Here is a 20,022-nt window from a genome sequence, read left to right as displayed (position 1 = left end):
CTGCTAGCATGGATAAAAACAGACAAAATACACATGAACTGTTGTTAACAGTTTATTTCACAGTGAAACATGACTGAACTAGAATTACCATCAACAGTTACTGTCTCTCTCTAAAGTTAGGATCACACATAAGGAATGCAGTTAAAGTGTTATAAAACAGTGCATCTGTGACCTCTACACTCTACACTACAGCATGATGAGGGTAGGAATGTTTTGAGCATCAGGAATGTTAGAAAAAGATTTTGACTCTAATAATGCAGAACTGTGAGTTTGGTTTAAAAAACACCTGGAGAAAACGCTGAGGCGCTCAGTGGTGGAAGAGCCGCAGGTTGGTGTGCACCAGAGTGATGCCCTGCTCATTACAGGCATTAATCACAACCTCGTCAGCAGCAGAGCCTGCTGGAGCTGCGATGTACTCCACACCACTCTACAGACACACACACACACACACACACACACACACACACACACACACACACACACACACACAGAAAGGAAACATTAGTATTTATGGTTGGAAAGCTTGTCAGTACAGTAATGTTTTCAGAGTCAGTAGAGTTTACAAAAGATTTTATTGCAGAAGGTGTCTGCAGGCCATTCCCATGCAATTTCTCAATAAAGTGCATACATTATAAACTCATGCGTTTGTGAACAGTGTGTTATATTTACCCGTTTGGCTCGATCGATGTTATCTCTGAAGGGGAAGAAGGCGTCAGAGCTGACAGCCACAGCCTGCAGGGAGCTGATCCAGTTCTTCTTCTCAGTCTCTGACAGACGCTCAGGCACTTCGTCGTACATCGACTGCCAAACTGCCAAGTCTGGGCCCTGTCAACACCATATACACACACAATACAGGAGTCTGCATTTAATTCCAGAACCTCAAACTTGACATGACATTAAACATTAGACACAGAAAACAGGGTGACTGTGTGTTTTTGACGGCAACTGTGGGAACAATTTTAATGGATCTATCCAAATGAAGTAATGAAGAGAAATCTAATGTCTACAGGTATTAGACACTTAAATTTAATGCTTACAAGACCTTTTAAGCACTACAGGTAAGAAGAAAATCCCTTTAAAGCTGCCTGTTGCCTATCATGACCCTCTTACCTCTCCAATGGTGTCGCTGACATACTGGTCAATAGCGTTGGCCATCTCCGCTCGCTTCACACCACTGCGAAACTTCATGGTCAGGACACGAGGGTGGTGCCTCAGCCACCAGTTGTCAGCTTTGTCACCTGCCAGCCGAGTGCAGTGGATACGAGACTGCTGACCCGCTCCGATACCAACGACCTGTAAGACAAGAGGAGACATTAGAGCAAAACTAACGGCCCCATCCAGACTCCTCTCTCCTCCTTTCATCTGCCTGTTCTCACCTGTCCGTTTTTAGCATAGCACACAGAGTTGGACTGAGTGTACTTGACAGCGATGGTGGCCACGGTGAGATCACGCACAGCTTCCTCAGAGAGCTTGTGGACACAAAAACAATCAAAAGCGTGAACACAAGATTGGATTGTGTCCATCATGAAAGAATGACTTTAAGAGGAAGTAAACACACTGCAGTGACTCACCGAGCCCTTGGAAACAACGTTCTTGAAGAACTCCTTATTGATGAGTGCTCCATTCCGCTTTTGTTTGAGATAGAGACCAAACAACACTCTCACCTCGGTGTCATCGGGCTCATAGTCTGGATCCATCTGGGATAAACACACACATTGTTAATCAGAGAATTTTACCAAACTCTGATTCTACTCATCTTTATTTCAACACAAAAATGATGATTGATAAAAAAATATCTCACTTGAAGCACACAGTAATTGCCATTCTTCTTTTTGGAGAGAATCTTGAGTGCCTCTTCGTCATAACCAGGAGCAATGATGCCATCTGACACCTGAGAGCAAGCGAATTGAATCAGGGACCAGCTGTTCCACTTTTCCATATTTTGTTGAAACAAACAACATTAATCAGAGTATGCACAGTTGCATGTGCACAGGAATATTAGTGGAATACTCATTTTCGTTAGCTGTGTAAACAGCTTAGTAGGAACATTGTCTTTTTCGGGATAAGGGCAAAAAACAGAATATTTTGCGCATGTACATGTAGTCAGCATTGCAGCAAAAACAAACATCTGTTTTTGTTCTTCGACACATGACTTTACCTCTCTTGATATAATCTTGGCGGTGGGAACGTCACAAACATCCGACACAGCGATGAAGTCTCCAAACGAAGACATTCTGTCTGAGCCCCTTGCCCTGGCGTAGGCCGTAGCCAGCGGGGTCAGATCCTTCAGCATGTCATGCACCATGCACACTCTGGCTTCCTCCTCGGTCAGAGGAACTCCCACTGCAGCTCCTTCAGAAGAAACGTGAAAGAGAGTCATTTCAGTTTCATGGCACATTATTCCAAGTCAATATTTGTACAGTAATGAGTGTGCGTCTTTTTGTCTTACCAGCAGGGCTGACGTGTTTGAAGGAGGTGGCAGCAGCCATGCCGAGGGCGCTCTTTAACTCTCTGACCAGTTGCCAGGCGTTCAGAGCATCACACAGGTTGATGAAGCCGGGGGAACCGTTGACAACTGAGGGGGGGCAAAATGAATGTTTAAGAAAAACATATTTATAGTTTGCAATATTTGCACCTCTATGAAAATTAGCAACATCTTTATTAAAATACCTCACATCATTGAATTACCTCCCTCTCCTCCTGCCTTATAACTTGTATCAGCTGTTCTCTGACATGGTCACTTTAGGGTGACAGGGATATTGATGTGGCACTACTCACAAAATCCTGTTTTATTTGTCATCTGTGTTAATTCTGTCTATGGCAGGAAGTTAAATAAGAAGATCAATACCATACCAGCAAATTCCCAAAGTCTTAAACTACATCTTTAAAAGACAAACCTCTAAACAACACACTGACACATTTAGCTCAGCTGAGACAGCCATGATGTGATGTGGGCTCTACCTTTGAGGGGGAGGGCTGGGCGCAGAGTGTAGAGTTGGGCGGGTGCTTGGTGAGGGTTCATGCCGTAGCGCAGAGGCAGCTGGGAAACACCGCGGCTGTACTGCCCTCGAAAGTAATCCGATATGGCCTCGTCGTACTGTGCTGTGTGTGTGAAGGCCTGAAGAGCAGACAGAGAACATCAAACACCGATGACAAAGAAATACATACTCTGTGTGCTGAAGCCAGAGTTATAAACCTCAAGGGATTTACAATTTATCACTCCACAGTTGAGAAGGTAAAACGAGGCTGTGACCATTTAACAACTGCATAACTTATGTGGGTTTCATCCCAAAGCAGCTTTCAACGATGAGTTCAGTCTGACTACAAGGTGAAAGTTTACAAGTCCTCCGATGTTAAACTCTGTAACCTAAACACACATTCTAACATTGGTGATAGAGAGTCTACGCTGGACTTTGTCATGCACTGACCCTAATCTGTACACAAACAACGACAAAAAAAAGGGACCAAATGAGGACAGCAAGATTGTTGAGCCTGGTTACCATCCTGTTTTTGTCTGACAACATTAACATGACTAAGCTTCAGTGAGTACTGAGGAAGACACTGTAAAGGAGAATTCTCAACTGTGATATGATCAACGCATTTATTATATTAACTGACGTCTGCCTCACAAACCTCCTGGCATATCCTTATGTTTCGTAAGAATCTAACGGGTTACTATTATGCAACCATCCCTTTAAGACCTGCTCGTTCATTAAAAAAGCCAAAGGCAAGATTCACCTCTTGTTCCATAACTGAGTCTTTGCTACGACTGAGATTAGACTGGAACAAGTCTGAACAGTGACGGGGCGGGATTAAGGGATGTTTGAATTTAAGTCTTTGCAACTTTAAAATGCTGCTTTCAAACTGTACAGCTCAAGACTGTGACAAGTCAGGAAATAGTCTGCCCCAGTCCTTTGCGCACATCTCGTCAAACTTGTTATTGTTACTATGCTTAGAAAGGGGCATCAACAGGTTAAAGAGAGCTCAATTTAAGACTGTGATGTGATGCTCTAATGATTTTCATTATTAATTAATCTGTTTAACATTTCCTTGATTAATCATCTGATCTAGAAGATGTTAGAAAATGATGAAAAATGCTTATTATGATTTTCTGAAGTCAAAGTTCAAACATTCAGACACTTTGTTTTGTCAGACAAACAGTCCACAACCCAAAGATACTTACTATCATAACAAACTAATAAAACAAGCAAAAGTTCACATTTGATAAAGGGAGGATTATAGAGCCATACTTCACTTAGATTTTAGAGCCATTCTTTGAGCTCTTAAATCTACATTTTTACTGCCTTAAAAAAACACTCCCACATATCCAAAAGTTAAGCTGCAGTGGAGAAGAGGAAAATGGGACTCTAGAGAGTGTGTAGCACTTGTACAAACGCAGTTCCTACTTGTGAGTTAAAATTGTGGGAAAAACAAGTCATGTTACTTTGAGAGCCAGAGTCCTGCGTGTTTCCAAGGCTGTATCTTTGTCTCCTGAACTCTCCATCTCCTTGGCAACCAGCGAATAGTCAGTGGGATCACACACTATGGTCACCCGGGCATGATTCTTGGCCGCTGCTCTCAGCAGAGTGACGCCACCTGGGAGGACAAAAACAACAACACTTTTTTTAAAAGGCACATGAGTTTATTTTAGTGATCAACACTTGGTTATTAATCCTAAAAGATAATTTCTCATAAGCTGCTACAATTTCAAGATGAGAGAGGTGAACATGCGCTGGAGGTAAATCGACAGATTTCCATTCTTTGACAATGATCTTCCTGCCCAACATAGTAGCTGTATGAATCCAGTCTGCTGGAGGTGTAGGGAGGTTGCTTAGTGGTGATGGATCCCCCAGAACATATGGACAAGGTATGTAAGGAATATTTTGGCCTATGATCTGCCTCATATTTTCATGAATAGTGCACCATCACGCCTGTAATTCGGGGCATTCTTGTAAGAAATGAATACATATGGTATGATCATGGCAGCATAGAATTTATAAGGCAATTTGACACATTCATCTTTGGGGTGCGCTGAATTACAAGCCTTATTTTACACAGTCACTAGGCTAATAATAATAATAATAATAATAATAATTAAAAACAGCTTAATATTCTGAAACAGTATGCACACAATCGTATCCGCACAACTCACCGATATCTATCTGCTCCACAGCGTCTTCCACTGTAACATTCGGGTTAGAGACGGTCTTCACAAATGGGTAGAGGTTGCACACAACCACTCTTAAAAAGAGCAAACACAGAATAACTGTCACACTCTTCATAAAGATCATCATCATCTGTTTGAAAAAACATAACACACACGTATACACACATAACTGCAACGCACACATATCACGACAGACAAGATTGCAAGATGCAAAAACCTTTTAAAAGTGCAGCTGTAGAAGACATCGTAAGACACGTGCTTGTAATTCTAGCTTTCATAATGTGTTCATGCTCATGGCGTCTAAACATGAACCAATTTCGAGAGCTGTTTAACCTTAAAACAAAAAAAAAAATAGGTATACTTGATATGCTTGGAAAATATATCATATTTAGGCCATTACAAAGATTAGAAAGACCAAATGAGGCATCATGCCCAAGAATCCTTGTGTGCTCAAATCTATGCCACTTAATGCACTCACTGTTCCTTTTTGAAGGCTGCATGAAAACCAACACTTGCTTTTAAGAGTTTTGTTCTGTTAGATAAACTACTATCTTTCTACTTCCCACACTGGAGCCAGGACTTTCTGCTATATGACTGACTGATCAGTTTGCTTTCCTTCACTGCTTCTCTGTCGCACAATCTAGCCAATAGAGAAACATTATTTGTGTGCATTTATCAATCAATTGTTTTTATCTAACATCAAAAAATGCCCATCATAATTTCCCAGGACCCAAGGTGACATCTTCTAATGCTTATTTTGTCCAAAACCTAAAAGATATTTCATCTACAGTTTAATAAAACAGAGCGAAGCAGTAAATCCTCACATTAGATGAGCTGAACACTGGCTAATGTTTGGATTTTTTTTCTTATATAAATGATTAATCAGAACAGTTGATGATTTATTTTCTGTCCATTAGCTAATTGATTAATCAACTTATCATTTCAGCACAATTAGCCACAATTTGCCTTCAGTGATGCAGAATCACAACAGACTTTCAACTTTGTCTCTATGTTTCTATTGTATGCATTTTCATGATTATTCTTGTATCACTCCTAGAGTGAACACTTCACCCTTTATTCATTATAAGCCTTTTTTTTTTCCAACATAATTTTTCATTTACACATTTTGCAACCGTATATTTTCAAACAGGGAAGTGAACTTATTCTTTAGGAACTTTATTTTTGTAGAAACATCAGTACATTCACAACACTTGCTGTACTATCCCGGACAAATGACAAATGTAATTTGACAATACACAGTGCAGAGTGCAGCTTAAAATATTTTAAGATGTCGGCCTTAAAAATACTTTAAAATGTCCATTAATTAATAAATGTGGGTCAAGCACCCAAGCTCGTTCAAGCTTCAGTTAGTCTAACAGAAGCTTGACATAGCCTCCTTGGTCTAAACGATTGGTTGTGCAACGTGTGTGGAATCTGAGGCTATTTGTAGTCCTTTCATTTTAGCCCGTCTACTGTAGATGTTACTTAGTGAACATTTAGCTCACTTTATTATTTGAAACACCTAGATGGTGCAGCTTGGACACATGATCAGTGATTAACCCAGGGACATAGGGTGTTTCAGGTCTTCGATCATGAGACACCCTCACCTGGGCGACCCAGCCGGAGGTGGTCAGTACCCAGCTTGTGTCCAGGCAGCGCACTACTTTGCGTATCTGCCCTCTTGATCTACAGCTACCTTGAGGCTTTTTCTGCTGCCTGGCGGCTTCCCTCTCCTGCAACCCTCTGATGCCGAGGAGCCTGAGTGCCCGGTGCATAGTTGCACCTGCAGCCAACCTCGATTGGCTCTCAGTGGGCCCTCCAACCACTCTCTAGACAGGGCAAGGTATATGGCCTTCTTTTGCTCATGGGCCTCCTCCATCCTGTCTTCCCAGGGGACTGTAAGTTCCAGCAGCACTACTTGCTTTGTAGAAAATACCCACACATATATATGTGTCGTCTATCACTATTCAGCCTTAAAACACCAAGATATGTATAAATATTTCTGGCCCATAATACACACAGCCTTAAATTGTGAGCTTCATCCTTATTCTTACACCCTAATCAGATGACCCACTCAACCTTTACCTCTATATCACATGCACACACAGATTAAACTCTCCTCTGAGTTTGAAAGACAAAGAAACCAATACTTCTGTGTGTCTATCAGATTGTTACTCAAGTGTGTACTTGTGCTCCCCAAGAACAAAACTTTAAACTCCCTGACCTAATCACATTTTTCCTCTTGTCTTAAACAAATTTCAGTCACGGGATGACCCTTTAGCAGGAGCAGCACTTTCCAAATTATCCAGCTGCTAAATCAACAGCACATGCTTCCTAATGGGACAAGACAAGCCTGTACTCTTACACATATGAGCTTGTGATCTGCCTGAGGTCCTGCACAATCTTTGATTTAACCGCTTTGTAGGAATCATTTCTAATTCAGCTTTTTACCCCTCTGATGCAAATAACTATCCACTAAGTGTTTATAAACCTCAGGCTATTTTAAAGTGTGAATGTATGTGTGTTTAAATGTTTCAGGGTTGTTCTCACCTGACCAGGCTGTAGCCCAGCTTCTCCATGTCTGCAGCATCAGTGGGGGTTTTCCTGGCCAGGATGCCTCCATGGACGGCCGGGTGCAGGGTCTTCACTCTGCCCCCCAGCATCTCTGGGTGTCCAGTCAGCTCAGACACATCCCTGACACACAGCACAGGCACTTATCTTAGAGAAGGCCAACCTGAGGTAGCTGCTGCATCTTAGTGACAAACACTGGATTTAAGTTTTATTTTAAGGATTATTTCAGCACCCACCTGACAGCCAGCCCAGCATCACGCAGGGCTTTAGCTGTGCCACCTGAGGCCACCAGAGACAGTCCGGCATTCACCAGCCTTTTGGCAAAGTCCACCAGTCCAGTTTTATCTGACACACTCAAAAGTGCTGCGAAGACAGATACAGAGACTTAACACACATCTTAACTCAGTTTTATACACACTAAAGAGAAGTAAGTGTGTGTTGTAGCGAGGCACAGATGACCACGTTGGCTAATGTTAGCTACATGAGCTAACCTGCATGTCGCACACAACTTTATAATGACGACATTAATTAAATCTGAATGAAAGACAAGTCTTACCGAGCTCTGAGGACGCCATGTTTACAGTCACAGTTTCAGTGTGCAGTCTGTGTGGGTGTGAATATGGTTTCTGTTCAGGCTTCACTGTGTTGAAACAGCAAACTCTGCAGAGTCAGATTGTGCAAAACTACAAGCTTTTCATCATGTGCTTCAAAAGTAGAAAGACCCGCCCTGCTGAGGTCGGCCCGCCCCTCGCACACAAACGCACCCAAGGGAGACACACGGCGCAGGAAATGCGCATTTTCATCCAAAAAAATAAAATGAATGAATAAATAAAATAAAATAAATAATAAATAAAATAAATAAATAGTAATAGTAATAATAATAATAATAATAATAAAACACACACTGCTCTCTTTGATGTTTATGTTTTGTCTAAATAATAATAATAATAATAATAATAATAATAATAATAATACTTATAATAGTACTTTATACTTCTGCTCCACTACATTTTGGAAGCCTTACAATATATCTAAAAGTTAAGTGAGGTGTCTTCTTTTATTTTGCCACAAGATGGCAGACATTGACCTGAAGGTTTCTTCTCCATAATATGTTTCTGAAGGCTGCAATTTAACAGTGCTCTTTAGTATTAATAGTTTCCCCTATATAGGCATAACCCTAATTTAACAATGTAAGCTTTAATGACATTGCAAGAAAAATGTCTGTGCAGAGAAACAGAGACTGGGCCATACAGTTGTGCTCCTCATTACTGAGTTCTGTGCATGTTTTATTCTTTAAATGACGATCTGATTATCTCTCAGTATCTGTGCTTTTGTGCACTATTTATTTTCAGATTAAATTGATGTACAATAAAAGAAGACCTTTCATTTGATGCAGGTGAAATCTTTTTGCTGACCAGCAGAACTGAAGGTTACGCTGACGCATTAGGTGCCAAGAGCATCACTATGTCCACTGTTGATAAAACACCTGTAACATACATTTCCTGCAACAATAAATGACGCTCATGAATACGCGCGCCACGCCTTTTCAATAAACTTTATTGGCCAAAAAAAGGTGGCGTTTTCCCTGCTTTGAAACAGCGTTTTAAGTCGGACAGATGTGAATTTATTGGGCCCCGTCACTCCCTCCGTCACTCGGCCATTAGTTAAGTGACAGGACAGGCCCCGGTGAAACCTGCACCGATACGTGTGATTACGTTAAAAGATCGCACAATCTGTTCATATTTACGTAATGAGCCCGACATTTTCCTGATTGATTAAACTACAGGGTGTAAATATCTTTAAGGGCTCCCTGATTTATAATCCAACTAAGCAAAAAAAGAGGCCGATTTATTTGTCTAACTATGAAAATGCGAGTTTCTGGTAACTGCTGTGTGTTAGAGAGGCCGAGCTGACATCTCAGGGGCGAGCTGAGTGATTCAATAGACAGTGAAACATTTTTATAGAAACACACAGGCTTCACTGTGCATTACTGGTTAAAAGAAAAGAGGCAGGAGGGCCGTCAGCACTTTAGTGGAGCCTGCTAGTTGAGAAATCTGACAGCATTATCAGCAGTAATTTACGCGGGGGGATTTTTAATCAACATGACTGGTGTATTCAGATTAAATTAGGAGAGAAACGGAATCAATGACCTCCATATATTGCTGCACTGCCTTATCAATTAGCTGTGATTTTTTGTACTGTGTCAGAGGGGCCTGTGTCATAAAACAGGCCAAATGGCGTTTGTCATACGGCTGACAAGTCACACAACTAAATGAGCTCCTATTGATTCGCATGATTTTTCATCAGCCAAATTAAAAGCTGCAGTTTGATGGAGGTTCAGTCTGCAGCCTTGTTATGGATTCTGTTCAGCCCTATTAAATCAAGGCTGGAAAGTTCAGTGGAAACTCCTCTCAAGTTTTTAAAGTTTAACATTGACCTGGAAGTGTTAATAGTGCCGGAGCTAACAGATTTGGTGCCCTAGGCAAACACCCCCCTCCCCCCAATTATTATTATTATTGTTATTATTATTATCAATAATAATAATTAAAATCAACAAAAATAAACATCTTATCTAACAAACACTAATAATAATAATAATAATAATAATAATAATAATAAAAACATAAAAGAATACGGTATGTACAAATTGGCAGATGTGGTTGTCTCTTTTTTATCCATCCATCCATTTTCAATCACTTATCTGAAGCTGGGTCGCTGGGCACCTCTTATTTATTTATTTATTAATTTCATTAATTTTTATTTTTGTACTTTGTCCCGAAAGGGTTTTGCCTTTTAATTTTCTTGCTCTTCACATAAACTCCACTCCACCATATTCTTTTTTTTAATTTAATTTAATTTAATTTTTTACATTTTTCTTAAATTTTATTTTTATTTTCATTTTTATTTTTGGAAAAAAAAATGTGACAAAATGTTTTTGGCTTGGACAAGTTTTTTGATGCTGCTGCATAGGATTATTAATTTGTGACAGATGTGCTGTCATATAAATAATTATAGGTTTAGATCTTAGACTTTTGTTTACCTGTGATAGATGGTGAATGAATTTCATCTGTTTTGCCATGGAAATGCTTTTATTATACTGCACTTATGCATTATTTGGATAGTTGATACCAAACATGAGGACACACATTTAGACAGTTGTTAACCAAAGGTTGTGGCCCTTTATATTCAGATAAGAAAAATCTAATAGCACATGTGTGACACCACAAACTGCAGATGTAGAGCAGTAAACTCGACAATATTTGGTCGACATTTTGGTCTTTTTTGTGTAGTTGAACCTCTTGTGTCTGATGGGTCACAAAATCAAAGCTATTAAAATTTTGACCATATCTAAATCAATACTATAGTGGCACCGTGTTTAGTAAAAGCTATCAAACTAAAGCATGCACTAAAATATGAATAAAACATTTGTAGTGCCAGTATAATTCCCAGGTCAGTGACAACAAGACCTTCAAATTAAATAGCATGCTTTATTGTCCTCTGGGGGAAATTCATTTATTCATTTTGTTTTGACATAACACACACACACACACACATACAAACAGGCACATGCATCAAATGCAATGAGATGCCAGAATGATAGGTCACCACAGCACAGGACAGAGCAGCAAGGGATGCTCAAGTGTACCTTGGCAGTGTCCAGGAGGTGAACTGGCACACACTAGCAACAGGTCCACACTCTGTACTTGGTCTGTGCAGGGACTTGAACTGGCGACCCACCAGTATCCACACCTAGTGCCCACGGACTGCCGCCCCCAACTGAAAAGTCCAGCGTGTTGGATTTAGAGGGACGTACTGGCAGAGATGGAATACAATATTCATAACCACATTCTTATTAGTGTATACTCATCTAAAATCTAAGTCAAAAATTGATGGGGTTTTATTACCAGGGCTATTTATATCTACATCACTGATGTATGAAGAACACTAGAAGTTGCTCAGTGGCGCATGAAGCCAAAAAAGCTCAATTTCCATTTATAAAATTACCTGGATCTTTGATTAAGCCCTCTGCTAACTTAAGTGAGGTTAAAAATGATATAATCGTGCAGCTCCTCTAAACTTTAGAAATGTTATCAGACCAAATGGATCAAATCCCCATGGTGAAACAAGTCATTTTGTGGGGATTGTGACGCTCATAAAAATGTATCTACTGATTTACAGATGTATGGGAAAGTCTTTTTGGCCCAAAGGCATCACATGATGCACGCAGAGGTTGTAATTCCACTTTTAGCCACTATGTAAATTGGCTTCAAACCTGGCAACAGTGGGTCCTCTTCCACAGAGGCCACCATGTTGTTTCTACAGTAAGCCAGAGGGAACAAACCAAACAATGACTCTAGAAAGGACACACATAGCACACAGGAGAAGTTTCAGTTGGTTGTAGTCGGCAACCTCACAGCTTGCTGCCACTAAATCCTAAACACTCAACCTTAAGACAACAAATACGCTGTTGAATTTAAAAGGGGATTTTAGGCAACACAAATTGCTTAAACTACTTGGGAGCTGTATAATAATAATTAGCTAATGGAGAGAAAAATACATAAATACTATAATACACATAGACTCATGAATGCAAATGATGATTTTGCATGTTAAATTCAAGTGAGTTGAGTTTTTAAACATCAGTGGAGGCCATACATCTGCTGTTGTGGAGACTCAGTTAATTTCTCCTTCACATATTTGATGACCTACATGATTGCTGATATAAATAAAAAATATATAGCCTACATGATAACCTTGAGACTTCTATCAGTTTCTTATTGTTTTTGAGCAGACCACATGAGAGCTACAACAAAGTCTGCATCCCAACAATGTTTGAAGGCACTTCCACTCATTGCACAGCTTTTCCCCCCCCTTTCACAAGAGGGGTGTGAGTGTGTGTCCAGCCAGTTAAGGATGCATTTAATCACTATATAAACATGTGACAATGGTCTGAGAGGGGGCTAAATGACACCATATTGCATGTCCTCCAATCTGCTCTTTAATCACAACCCCTACATGGGTGGCCATTAAAATGCCCTGCCGCAGTTACACACACTCATCATGCCGTTGCTCTTGGAAATTAAAATGGGCCCGTGTGACATCACCATCAGGCTTTTGATTGCTTTACTTCCTCTTCATTAACTTAATTATTTGGCTATCAGTAAACCCCACCGAGTAATTAATATCTGAGAGCCTTTGTAATAAATTAAAACTGTGAACTGCTTTTGCTACCAGAAGCAGCGCAGTGGCTGTGAACCAGCAGGGAGGAGTTAAAAGAGACGTGAAGAGTCGAAGAACAAAAAAGTTTCACCTCCATTATGTTGGATTGTTGATGAGAACATGGACCATCAACCTGAGAGTGAGATTTAAGTAGACCTTTGTGGCATTTCTTTCTTTTGTCTTAGTGTGATTTTTGATGGAAATGTTCGTCTGTCTCCTCGATCCAGACTGGAAATTTTGTTCAGACATTCATGTTCCCCAGAGGATGAATCCTGATGTGTTTACTGACCTTCTAGTGCCACCAGCAAATTAACATTTGTGATTTTGAAAGAAATTTCTCTATACAGAAGCTGGACTGCAAAATGACAGTCCCATCATTAGCATACTAACACGCCAAACTAAGAAGGTTAACATGGTAAACATTGTACCTGCTGAACATCGGCATGCTTACCAGGAAATTCACAAAACATATAATGACTTGGGCATCACTTGCAACGACTTTCTGCACCATCTCAAGGTCTGATTTGACACTGCAGTTATGATATTACAGTGCAAACACAAATAACACATACATGCAAATAACATGCAAATAGCACACTGGGATGCTAATTGCTTGGCAGCACAGTTATGAGTGCATTTTACCCTCTGCAGGTGTGTTGAGAATTGCCACGCAAGCCTTTTGTGAGTTCACTCCTTGGTGTTTGTTCCTCTTTTTATCTTACAGGTGCATTTCAAGAAGAGCAAGACAACCTCATTCAACTCTGACTTTGGGGACAGGTGGCAATGATATAGTGTCTCATTACTGGCTGCACAGTAGCCTACATGCAGCTCACATAATAAAGTTATTCTTATCAACAGGGGTGTAGCACAAAATTCTGTGGCCTGCACATGAACACAGGCATTCTCTATGGGTCCCTCCCCACATCCAAAGCTATTCAGTCTGATGAAGCTCAGCATAAGTTCAATCAGGAAGACCTTTCTCATGCTCACCCTTTCACCTTTTTTCCTATTCAACTATGGATTCGTCACCCTCCTTAAATCAAACCATCTCTACGGGGTCTAATCCCAAAGACTTTCCACATTCTTATTCATTCGTTCACATGTTGATAAATATTCTTCTACCATAAAAACTGATTGAAATATCTTCATCCTCGTTTCAATCAAGTAGTCCGGTTCAGTTCAGTTCGTCAGACATTATAACAGTTATTTTTGTGTTTCAATTGTCAAGTTGGGAATGGTATAAATACAACTGCTTCCTTCTGTACCGTTTATTGATTCTAAGAGTTGGAGATAGAAACACTGCAGTCCATTGATTGGTCAGGAGAGAATGGTCACTCTTGCTTGACAAGGACTCGGCGCACAAACCCGCTATTTTTAAATATCCAATCAATTGCGAGGGAGACTCTAAACACCAGCGTATTATTTTTTGTTATGGAAATATTGGTGTGCGGCCCCGTTCTGTGGAAGTCCTCTGCATCGTCAGTGAAAAAGAAATACAGCAAGAGCCTGGTGGAACAGTGACGCAGTTATTGCTAGCCGGTAACAACCCCACATACATAAGAGTACCATCTGTAGTGAAAATGCAAAACAGATCGAGGGTTTAGGTGCTTGTACGCACAGGTTATGCACCAGTTCTAAGAGTACAATACTGGAAGAGTTAAGTAGAAATGCAGCTCTTGTGGACCCTCTCAAGACTACTTAGTTCCCCTTTATCCCCCAGTCCTACGCCCCTGCTTATGACTAATTATTTGTGCCCATTTATTAATTTTTGATGGGACATACTAATCAGGAACATTGATCAATAACTTATTTTTCAGATCTTTTTTTAATTTCTTTTTTCCTGTCATTTTTTTATTTCACAGTTACACCACAAACAAGTTTCAGATAAATACACGTATGATTAATCTTTACAATCCTTCAAATAAATTAAGTTCTTTTACATGTAGGCTGAGTGAAGAGAACATCATCAGGAACAAAAGAAATAAAATAAACATCAATATTTACATATTAAATGCACAAAAATAAAAGTATTAAACCCCAGAACATCTGGAGCAGAAGATGTTAAGCGTGTATTGTTTCTTCAGTCACATCACACAGCTTGTTTGATTTTGTTTTCATGATGCAGTGGAGGCTGCAGCTGCTGTACATTCTCACGCTGTCTGAATGCATGACTTGTCTCCATCTATGAACCCATGTTCACTGGGTGGAGCTCCAGCTGTCAGCGGATGAGCAACGATGACCAGAAGGTGATTGGCATGAAGACAGCTAAATTTAGGGAGGAAATGAGCACCTTTTTTTTCTCGGCATGCTACAAAATGTACAGTGCTTACAGATGACTTTATTCACAGATAGTTTATACAGTGTATTTGTGTCATTTGTGTGTGTTTGGAAATTGTCTTCTCGAGTGCCCACAAACACAGACATGTCCCAGTGTAATGTCTCTGTGACACTCAGGAAATCAAACCAGTGTTTCCTGGGTGTCTGTTCACAGTCCTGCCCCGATCTTCCTGTCACCTCCTCCTACTTGCACCCCCTCCAGCTCCTCATCAGAGAAAGGACTGTGAGGACTATAGCCAACGTCGGTGCTGCGCTGCAAGAAGTCCGTGGATCGCGGCATCCCAACAGGAAAACCATGCTGGGCTTCCTCCTCCTCTTCTTCTTCCTCCTCCTCTTCCTCTTCCTCCTCCTCTCCATCCTCCAGATCGAGATCTATCCCTCTGTCCTCTGGACTCACAGCTCTTCTGCTCTCCTCCGATTTGTCGGTGGCTGTTTTTCCTCCACTGCGTAGTCGCTGTGCCTCAGAATGGGCCGAGGCACTGGCCTGCTCCTTCGCCTTCCTGCTGCGTTTCCACTTCATCCTCCGGTTCTGGAACCAGATCTTAACCTGCCGAGAGACGACAGAGCAAAGACAATGTGTTCACAAGATGGTCACCTTAAGGAAACGTTTGGACAGATTTAGTTATACATTTTTGTTATGACATCTCTCACTTGCAGCTCCAGAACAGAGGTCATTCTAAAAGCTGCCAGTGGTTTATGACATCTTTACAGTATCTTCTCTTTGTGTGTGTTAGTCTTGCAGGAGGTTTCTGCCCCTCGCTAATATTTATTATTCTTTTTTCCACTGATAATAAAGAGCAAATAATTCATTTTCTTCTGCAGAATTTTCAACGACAGTTAAAAATTATTCCTAATTTATCAAAAAATATCTCTGTTCTCCTGCATTTCAGACACGCAACCATGAAAGCACCCTACCTTTAATAATGTACTTGAAATATATCAGTATTTATGATCAAATCTCAAACATAAAATGCAGAGAACGCAAAAATGCAATTAAATCTTCATTCAGTTCTTTGCTAGATAAATTCAGTTCAGACACTTGAAGCATGAACAGATGGTGACCTACAGTAATGTGTCTGTTGTACACTGTGCACCACTACTTGATTTATTTAGCTGTTATTTCAATTAAATCCAATTAAGAATGAAGGTATATTTCAGTTTAAAATTTCACTGCTACTAATACTTATCTTTATGCTTTTTGACAACTCATAGTTTGTATTCTTAAGATTGGTAAATGTAAATTTTGGGGAAGACGCAGGGGACACGCTCCCCTCAATATTTAGAACATGTACACTTGCACCCCAATAAAAAATGACAAAATTAAAGACATTTACACAATAAAATGATGCAGAAAAAAACACAAATTGGGGAATAAATATTCAAAAGAATGCAGGAAATTAAGTGTTTGATGTTAAATATTTTCCGACACAGGATCCCCTAGCCTTCTGTTCCGTTAAAACAAATTGTACACCCTTGTTAAAATATAGTCTTTTACGATTGTGTTAGAAATGTCATTCATGATTTTATAATCACATTTCTGTGTAATTCTGATTTTGTCGTGTATTTTGTGTCATTTGTTTTATGTCGATGAATATCTCAGGCCAGGACACTGTTGAAAAAGATATCTGATTGATTTTGATTTCAGTCGGGCTTTCATGGATGAATACAAAATAAATATTGATTATTAATTAAAAGTCTATTACCTGCAAGAGTTAGCCTAAAATGTGTGCCTGCTTTTAGTTACTGAAGTGTGTTTGTCAAAGTCCAGATATCCTGCTGGATGAGCGTGCTGCGGCTGGCCTGTTATGAGATGTGTTGGTTTCTTGCCTCATTCTTGTTTCTGTGAATCACCTTTCTGTGTTTACAGCCTGACGTGAACCTGCTGGCTGGTTTAGCACCTGGTCTCTCCTTACCTGTGTCTCAGTCAGCATGAGTGAGGTGGCCACTTCGAAGCGTTTGGGTCTGGACAGGTACTTGTTGAGCTTAAACTGGTTCTCCAGCTCCAGCAGCTGCTGACTGGTGAAAGCGGTGCGGGGCCTCCTGCACTTCCCCAACAAACCAGACTGAGGGCCTGCTGGAGGAGGAAGAGCAAAGACATCAGACTGTGGCTTCATGTGAGTGGAGAGGTGACATTTATTATTGATTTAATGACAACTTATTTCTCTTTGATAACAGAGAATCATGGATGCACTTAATTTTAATAAACCTTTAAGACTCTTAATGCTGAACACACAACGTCTGAATATTTCTGAAAATTCTGCTTATTTCCTTTAAAGAAGAATCAAGTCTTTAAATGAATTATTTTGTCAGCAACTGCCTCCAGTCTTATTTATATAATACCAAGGACATAGGAAGTTCAATATAATTTTGTGGGTGGGAACAGGCGCACATATGCCCGCACTCTCCCGCCATCATTAACTATAATAGCTTTACTCCAGTTTATTGTTGACGGGGGGACACGGCAGAAGCGGGCGCGGAGGCCATAAAAACACAGGCATGCCATTAACTTAATGAAAATTCAATGAAGGCTTTTGGGATTTTATTGATGAACTACAGCACGTTTTAGGTGTTTGTTTATAGTTTCTTCGTCACACAAAGACAATTTTCATCGGGTTGGCGTTTATAGAGAAATAAATGGGCCAAAATTAAATCATGACACACAGATAAGCAGTGAACCGGGGCCAGTGTGCTTTGCGGGACAATGTGTGGCTGCTATTAACAATACATATAAAGATATCTGGAATTATCTTAAATATTAGACAAAATATACCTTGGAAAACAAAAATATGCTGTAAATTATAGCCTAATCTTACAGCCTGTGAAATGGATTTGGTAAAAAAAAAAAAAAAAAAAAAAATCCAAATGCTAAAACTGTTTCTGTGTGATCTTAGATGATATCATTATTATTATTATTATTATTAATTTCTCCTATTCATATCTCTGAAGCATATAAGACAACTAATCTGGAGCAGATTATCAGTGATATAATTTAAATATTAAATTAGTGGCTTTGATTTTTTCTGGTAGCCTAATTAAAAATAGAAACAATAAATAAGCAAAAACAAAGAACTGAGTATTAACAGGCCTGCTATATTTTTTTATAATAATTGCAGGTAATAATAATACTGATAGTAATAATCTAAAGAGAACATAAGTTAAGTTTAGTCAAAAATTAACTAGTTTCATTTGAGTGTGTTCATGAGTTTACAGCACCTCAGACCTTCAGAGGTCAAACCATCTGATTAAAAACTGTAAAACCTGATAACGGAAAACGGCTCATGAGTGACACAGATTTGTATTTATGTTTGAGCAATTTTAAAATAATATTTTTGCAAATAAAAAAGTAGGCTGTAAAAATTTGGACCTGTAAAATAATTTTATCAGATCATATACTCACTGCTGTAATCTGGCAGTCGAGGCATCATGATCCCGGCGCGGATCCAGTGCTCCAGGGGCAGAGACCCCGCCATGGCGGCCGCCTTCAGGTGCTCTGGGTAGGTCTGTGTTAGCTGCGTGAAGCCGCTGTACGCGAACGCAGGGTGCTGGCCACCCAGCGCGGATAGCGGGTACATGGGTGCGGGATACATGCCGGGGATTGAAGCGAGTCCTGGATGCGGGAGATTTAGGACACCCGGTTTGTGGATTATTCCTTGAAGTTGTGCGGCCCGCGGAGACGGGGTGTCCGCGCGGCGGCAGGAGACCGGGCTGCCCGCCGGGCTGTCGCTGCTCAAACCGGGGGAGACGTCTCGGCTCACCCGGTTGGTCTCATCAGCGAGCAGGGCGTCGATTCTGAAGTTTTTCGATTTCTCCATGACAGTTCTCCTCAGCTGGACTGCAGAGTCTTAACACAACAAACGTGTGGAGCTTGGCGGGTGCGCACCTGTGCCGTGCGTCAGCGCGCAGAGAGCGGATCCTCTTCCAGTCACGAACTCATATAATCTCCTTACGTTTTCCTAAAAGTTATATGCTACTCAAAAATAAGCATTGATAAGTTATCAATTTATATCTTCGCGACTTAGAAAAAAACTTTTTCACAGACTCTACATGTGCATCTACTTCCTTAAATTGTACCTGCACATGTCACTCTGCAACATCGCGCCCGCGGTGTTAAACACTAACTTCACAAAGAGGCATGTGTCTCACTCCATCAGCCGACCTCCTCCACCCCTGCAGGCCGGTGTGAGCTGGGATTGGCTGGAGGCTGAGCTGCTCTGACGGGCCTCTAATCAGCTAATTACTCGCTCGTTTCTCCCCCCAGAAAGCATTCAGAGTGAGGTAATGTCCAACCCTTGTCCCGCCTGCAAACACCTTCAACTGCATCAAAGCGCGGAGGTACATTAGAAGATTAGCCGATTGTATTTTCAGTATCTATCTTACTGCCAGCTCCTCATACTCACCACAGATTGCAACTACCTTGCCATAAACAAAGAATTATATCCACTGATTTGATTGTCCAAACTAATTATTAGTGCTGCAAACATCCTCCACACCTTAGCAACAGATATTGGCTGCAGTCTCGGTGTGACTGGGTAGCTACCTCTGATTGGGTGACGTTAAAAAACACTCTGTCCACTCCAGTATTTAAATCATTAATATTAATGGCTTGCTTCATGCTCATACTCAGGCCATACCAATGCCATTAAATTTTATGATCAGGAATTGCACACAAACCGTATAAAAGTGTAATGACTTGGCAGAAGAGGCTATAAGTTAATTGGCCTCCTGCT

The 20,022-nt window shown here is 40.5% G+C and overlaps 2 protein-coding genes across 3 annotated transcripts; both read right to left on the bottom strand.

Moving 5' to 3' along the window:
* Positions 1-39: 39 nt before the first annotated feature.
* On the bottom strand, positions 40-8,438 carry atic (5-aminoimidazole-4-carboxamide ribonucleotide formyltransferase/IMP cyclohydrolase). Its single transcript, XM_049560864.1, has 14 exons — positions 8,295-8,438; positions 7,975-8,101; positions 7,718-7,861; positions 5,153-5,241; positions 4,445-4,596; positions 2,962-3,118; positions 2,450-2,575; positions 2,159-2,352; positions 1,802-1,891; positions 1,572-1,697; positions 1,377-1,469; positions 1,111-1,293; positions 670-825; positions 40-427 (listed from the first exon to the last, which is right to left on the bottom strand). Exons 1-14 carry the CDS (start codon positions 8,311-8,313, stop codon positions 308-310), a joined length of 1,776 nt encoding a protein of 591 aa, XP_049416821.1. The 5' UTR covers positions 8,314-8,438; the 3' UTR covers positions 40-307.
* Positions 8,439-14,909: 6,471 nt separating this feature from the next.
* Positions 14,910-19,445, bottom strand: mnx2b (motor neuron and pancreas homeobox 2b). Of its 2 annotated transcripts, none has more exons than XM_049600409.1 (3): positions 18,693-19,445; positions 17,209-17,369; positions 14,910-15,842 (listed from the first exon to the last, which is right to left on the bottom strand). In XM_049600409.1, exons 1-3 carry the CDS (start codon positions 19,105-19,107, stop codon positions 15,444-15,446), a joined length of 975 nt encoding a protein of 324 aa, XP_049456366.1. In that variant the 5' UTR covers positions 19,108-19,445; the 3' UTR covers positions 14,910-15,443. The 2 variants fall into 2 exon arrangements, with proteins under 2 accessions (XP_049456366.1, XP_049456374.1); XM_049600417.1 differs by having other exon boundaries at positions 17,209-17,366.
* Positions 19,446-20,022: the final 577 nt, after the last annotated feature.

Source organism: Epinephelus fuscoguttatus, linkage group LG2 (assembly GCF_011397635.1).
Source record: "Epinephelus fuscoguttatus linkage group LG2, E.fuscoguttatus.final_Chr_v1".
NCBI lineage: Eukaryota > Metazoa > Chordata > Actinopteri > Perciformes > Serranidae > Epinephelus > Epinephelus fuscoguttatus.
This window is presented reverse-complemented; position numbering and strand designations above follow the sequence as displayed.

What these genes read in the sequence shown, in the direction of transcription:
- mnx2b (XM_049600409.1), bottom strand. Translation starts at nt 19,107, where the DNA reads ATGGAGAAATCGAAAAACTTCAGAATCGACGCCCTGCTCGCTGATGAG. An exon ending in TCGACTGCCAGATTACAGCA is followed by an intron (nt 17,370 to 18,692) that starts GTGAGTATATGA and finishes TTCCTCCTCCAG; the next exon opens with CAGGCCCTCAGTCTGGTTTG. An exon ending in TCATGCTGACTGAGACACAG is followed by an intron (nt 15,843 to 17,208) that starts GTAAGGAGAGAC and finishes GTCTCTCGGCAG; the next exon opens with GTTAAGATCTGGTTCCAGAA.
- atic (XM_049560864.1), bottom strand. An exon ending in CAAACACGTCAGCCCTGCTG is followed by an intron (nt 2,353 to 2,449) that starts GTAAGACAAAAA and finishes TTTCTTCTGAAG; the next exon opens with GAGCTGCAGTGGGAGTTCCT. An exon ending in ACATCGATCGAGCCAAACGG is followed by an intron (nt 428 to 669) that starts GTAAATATAACA and finishes GTGTGTCTGTAG; the next exon opens with AGTGGTGTGGAGTACATCGC.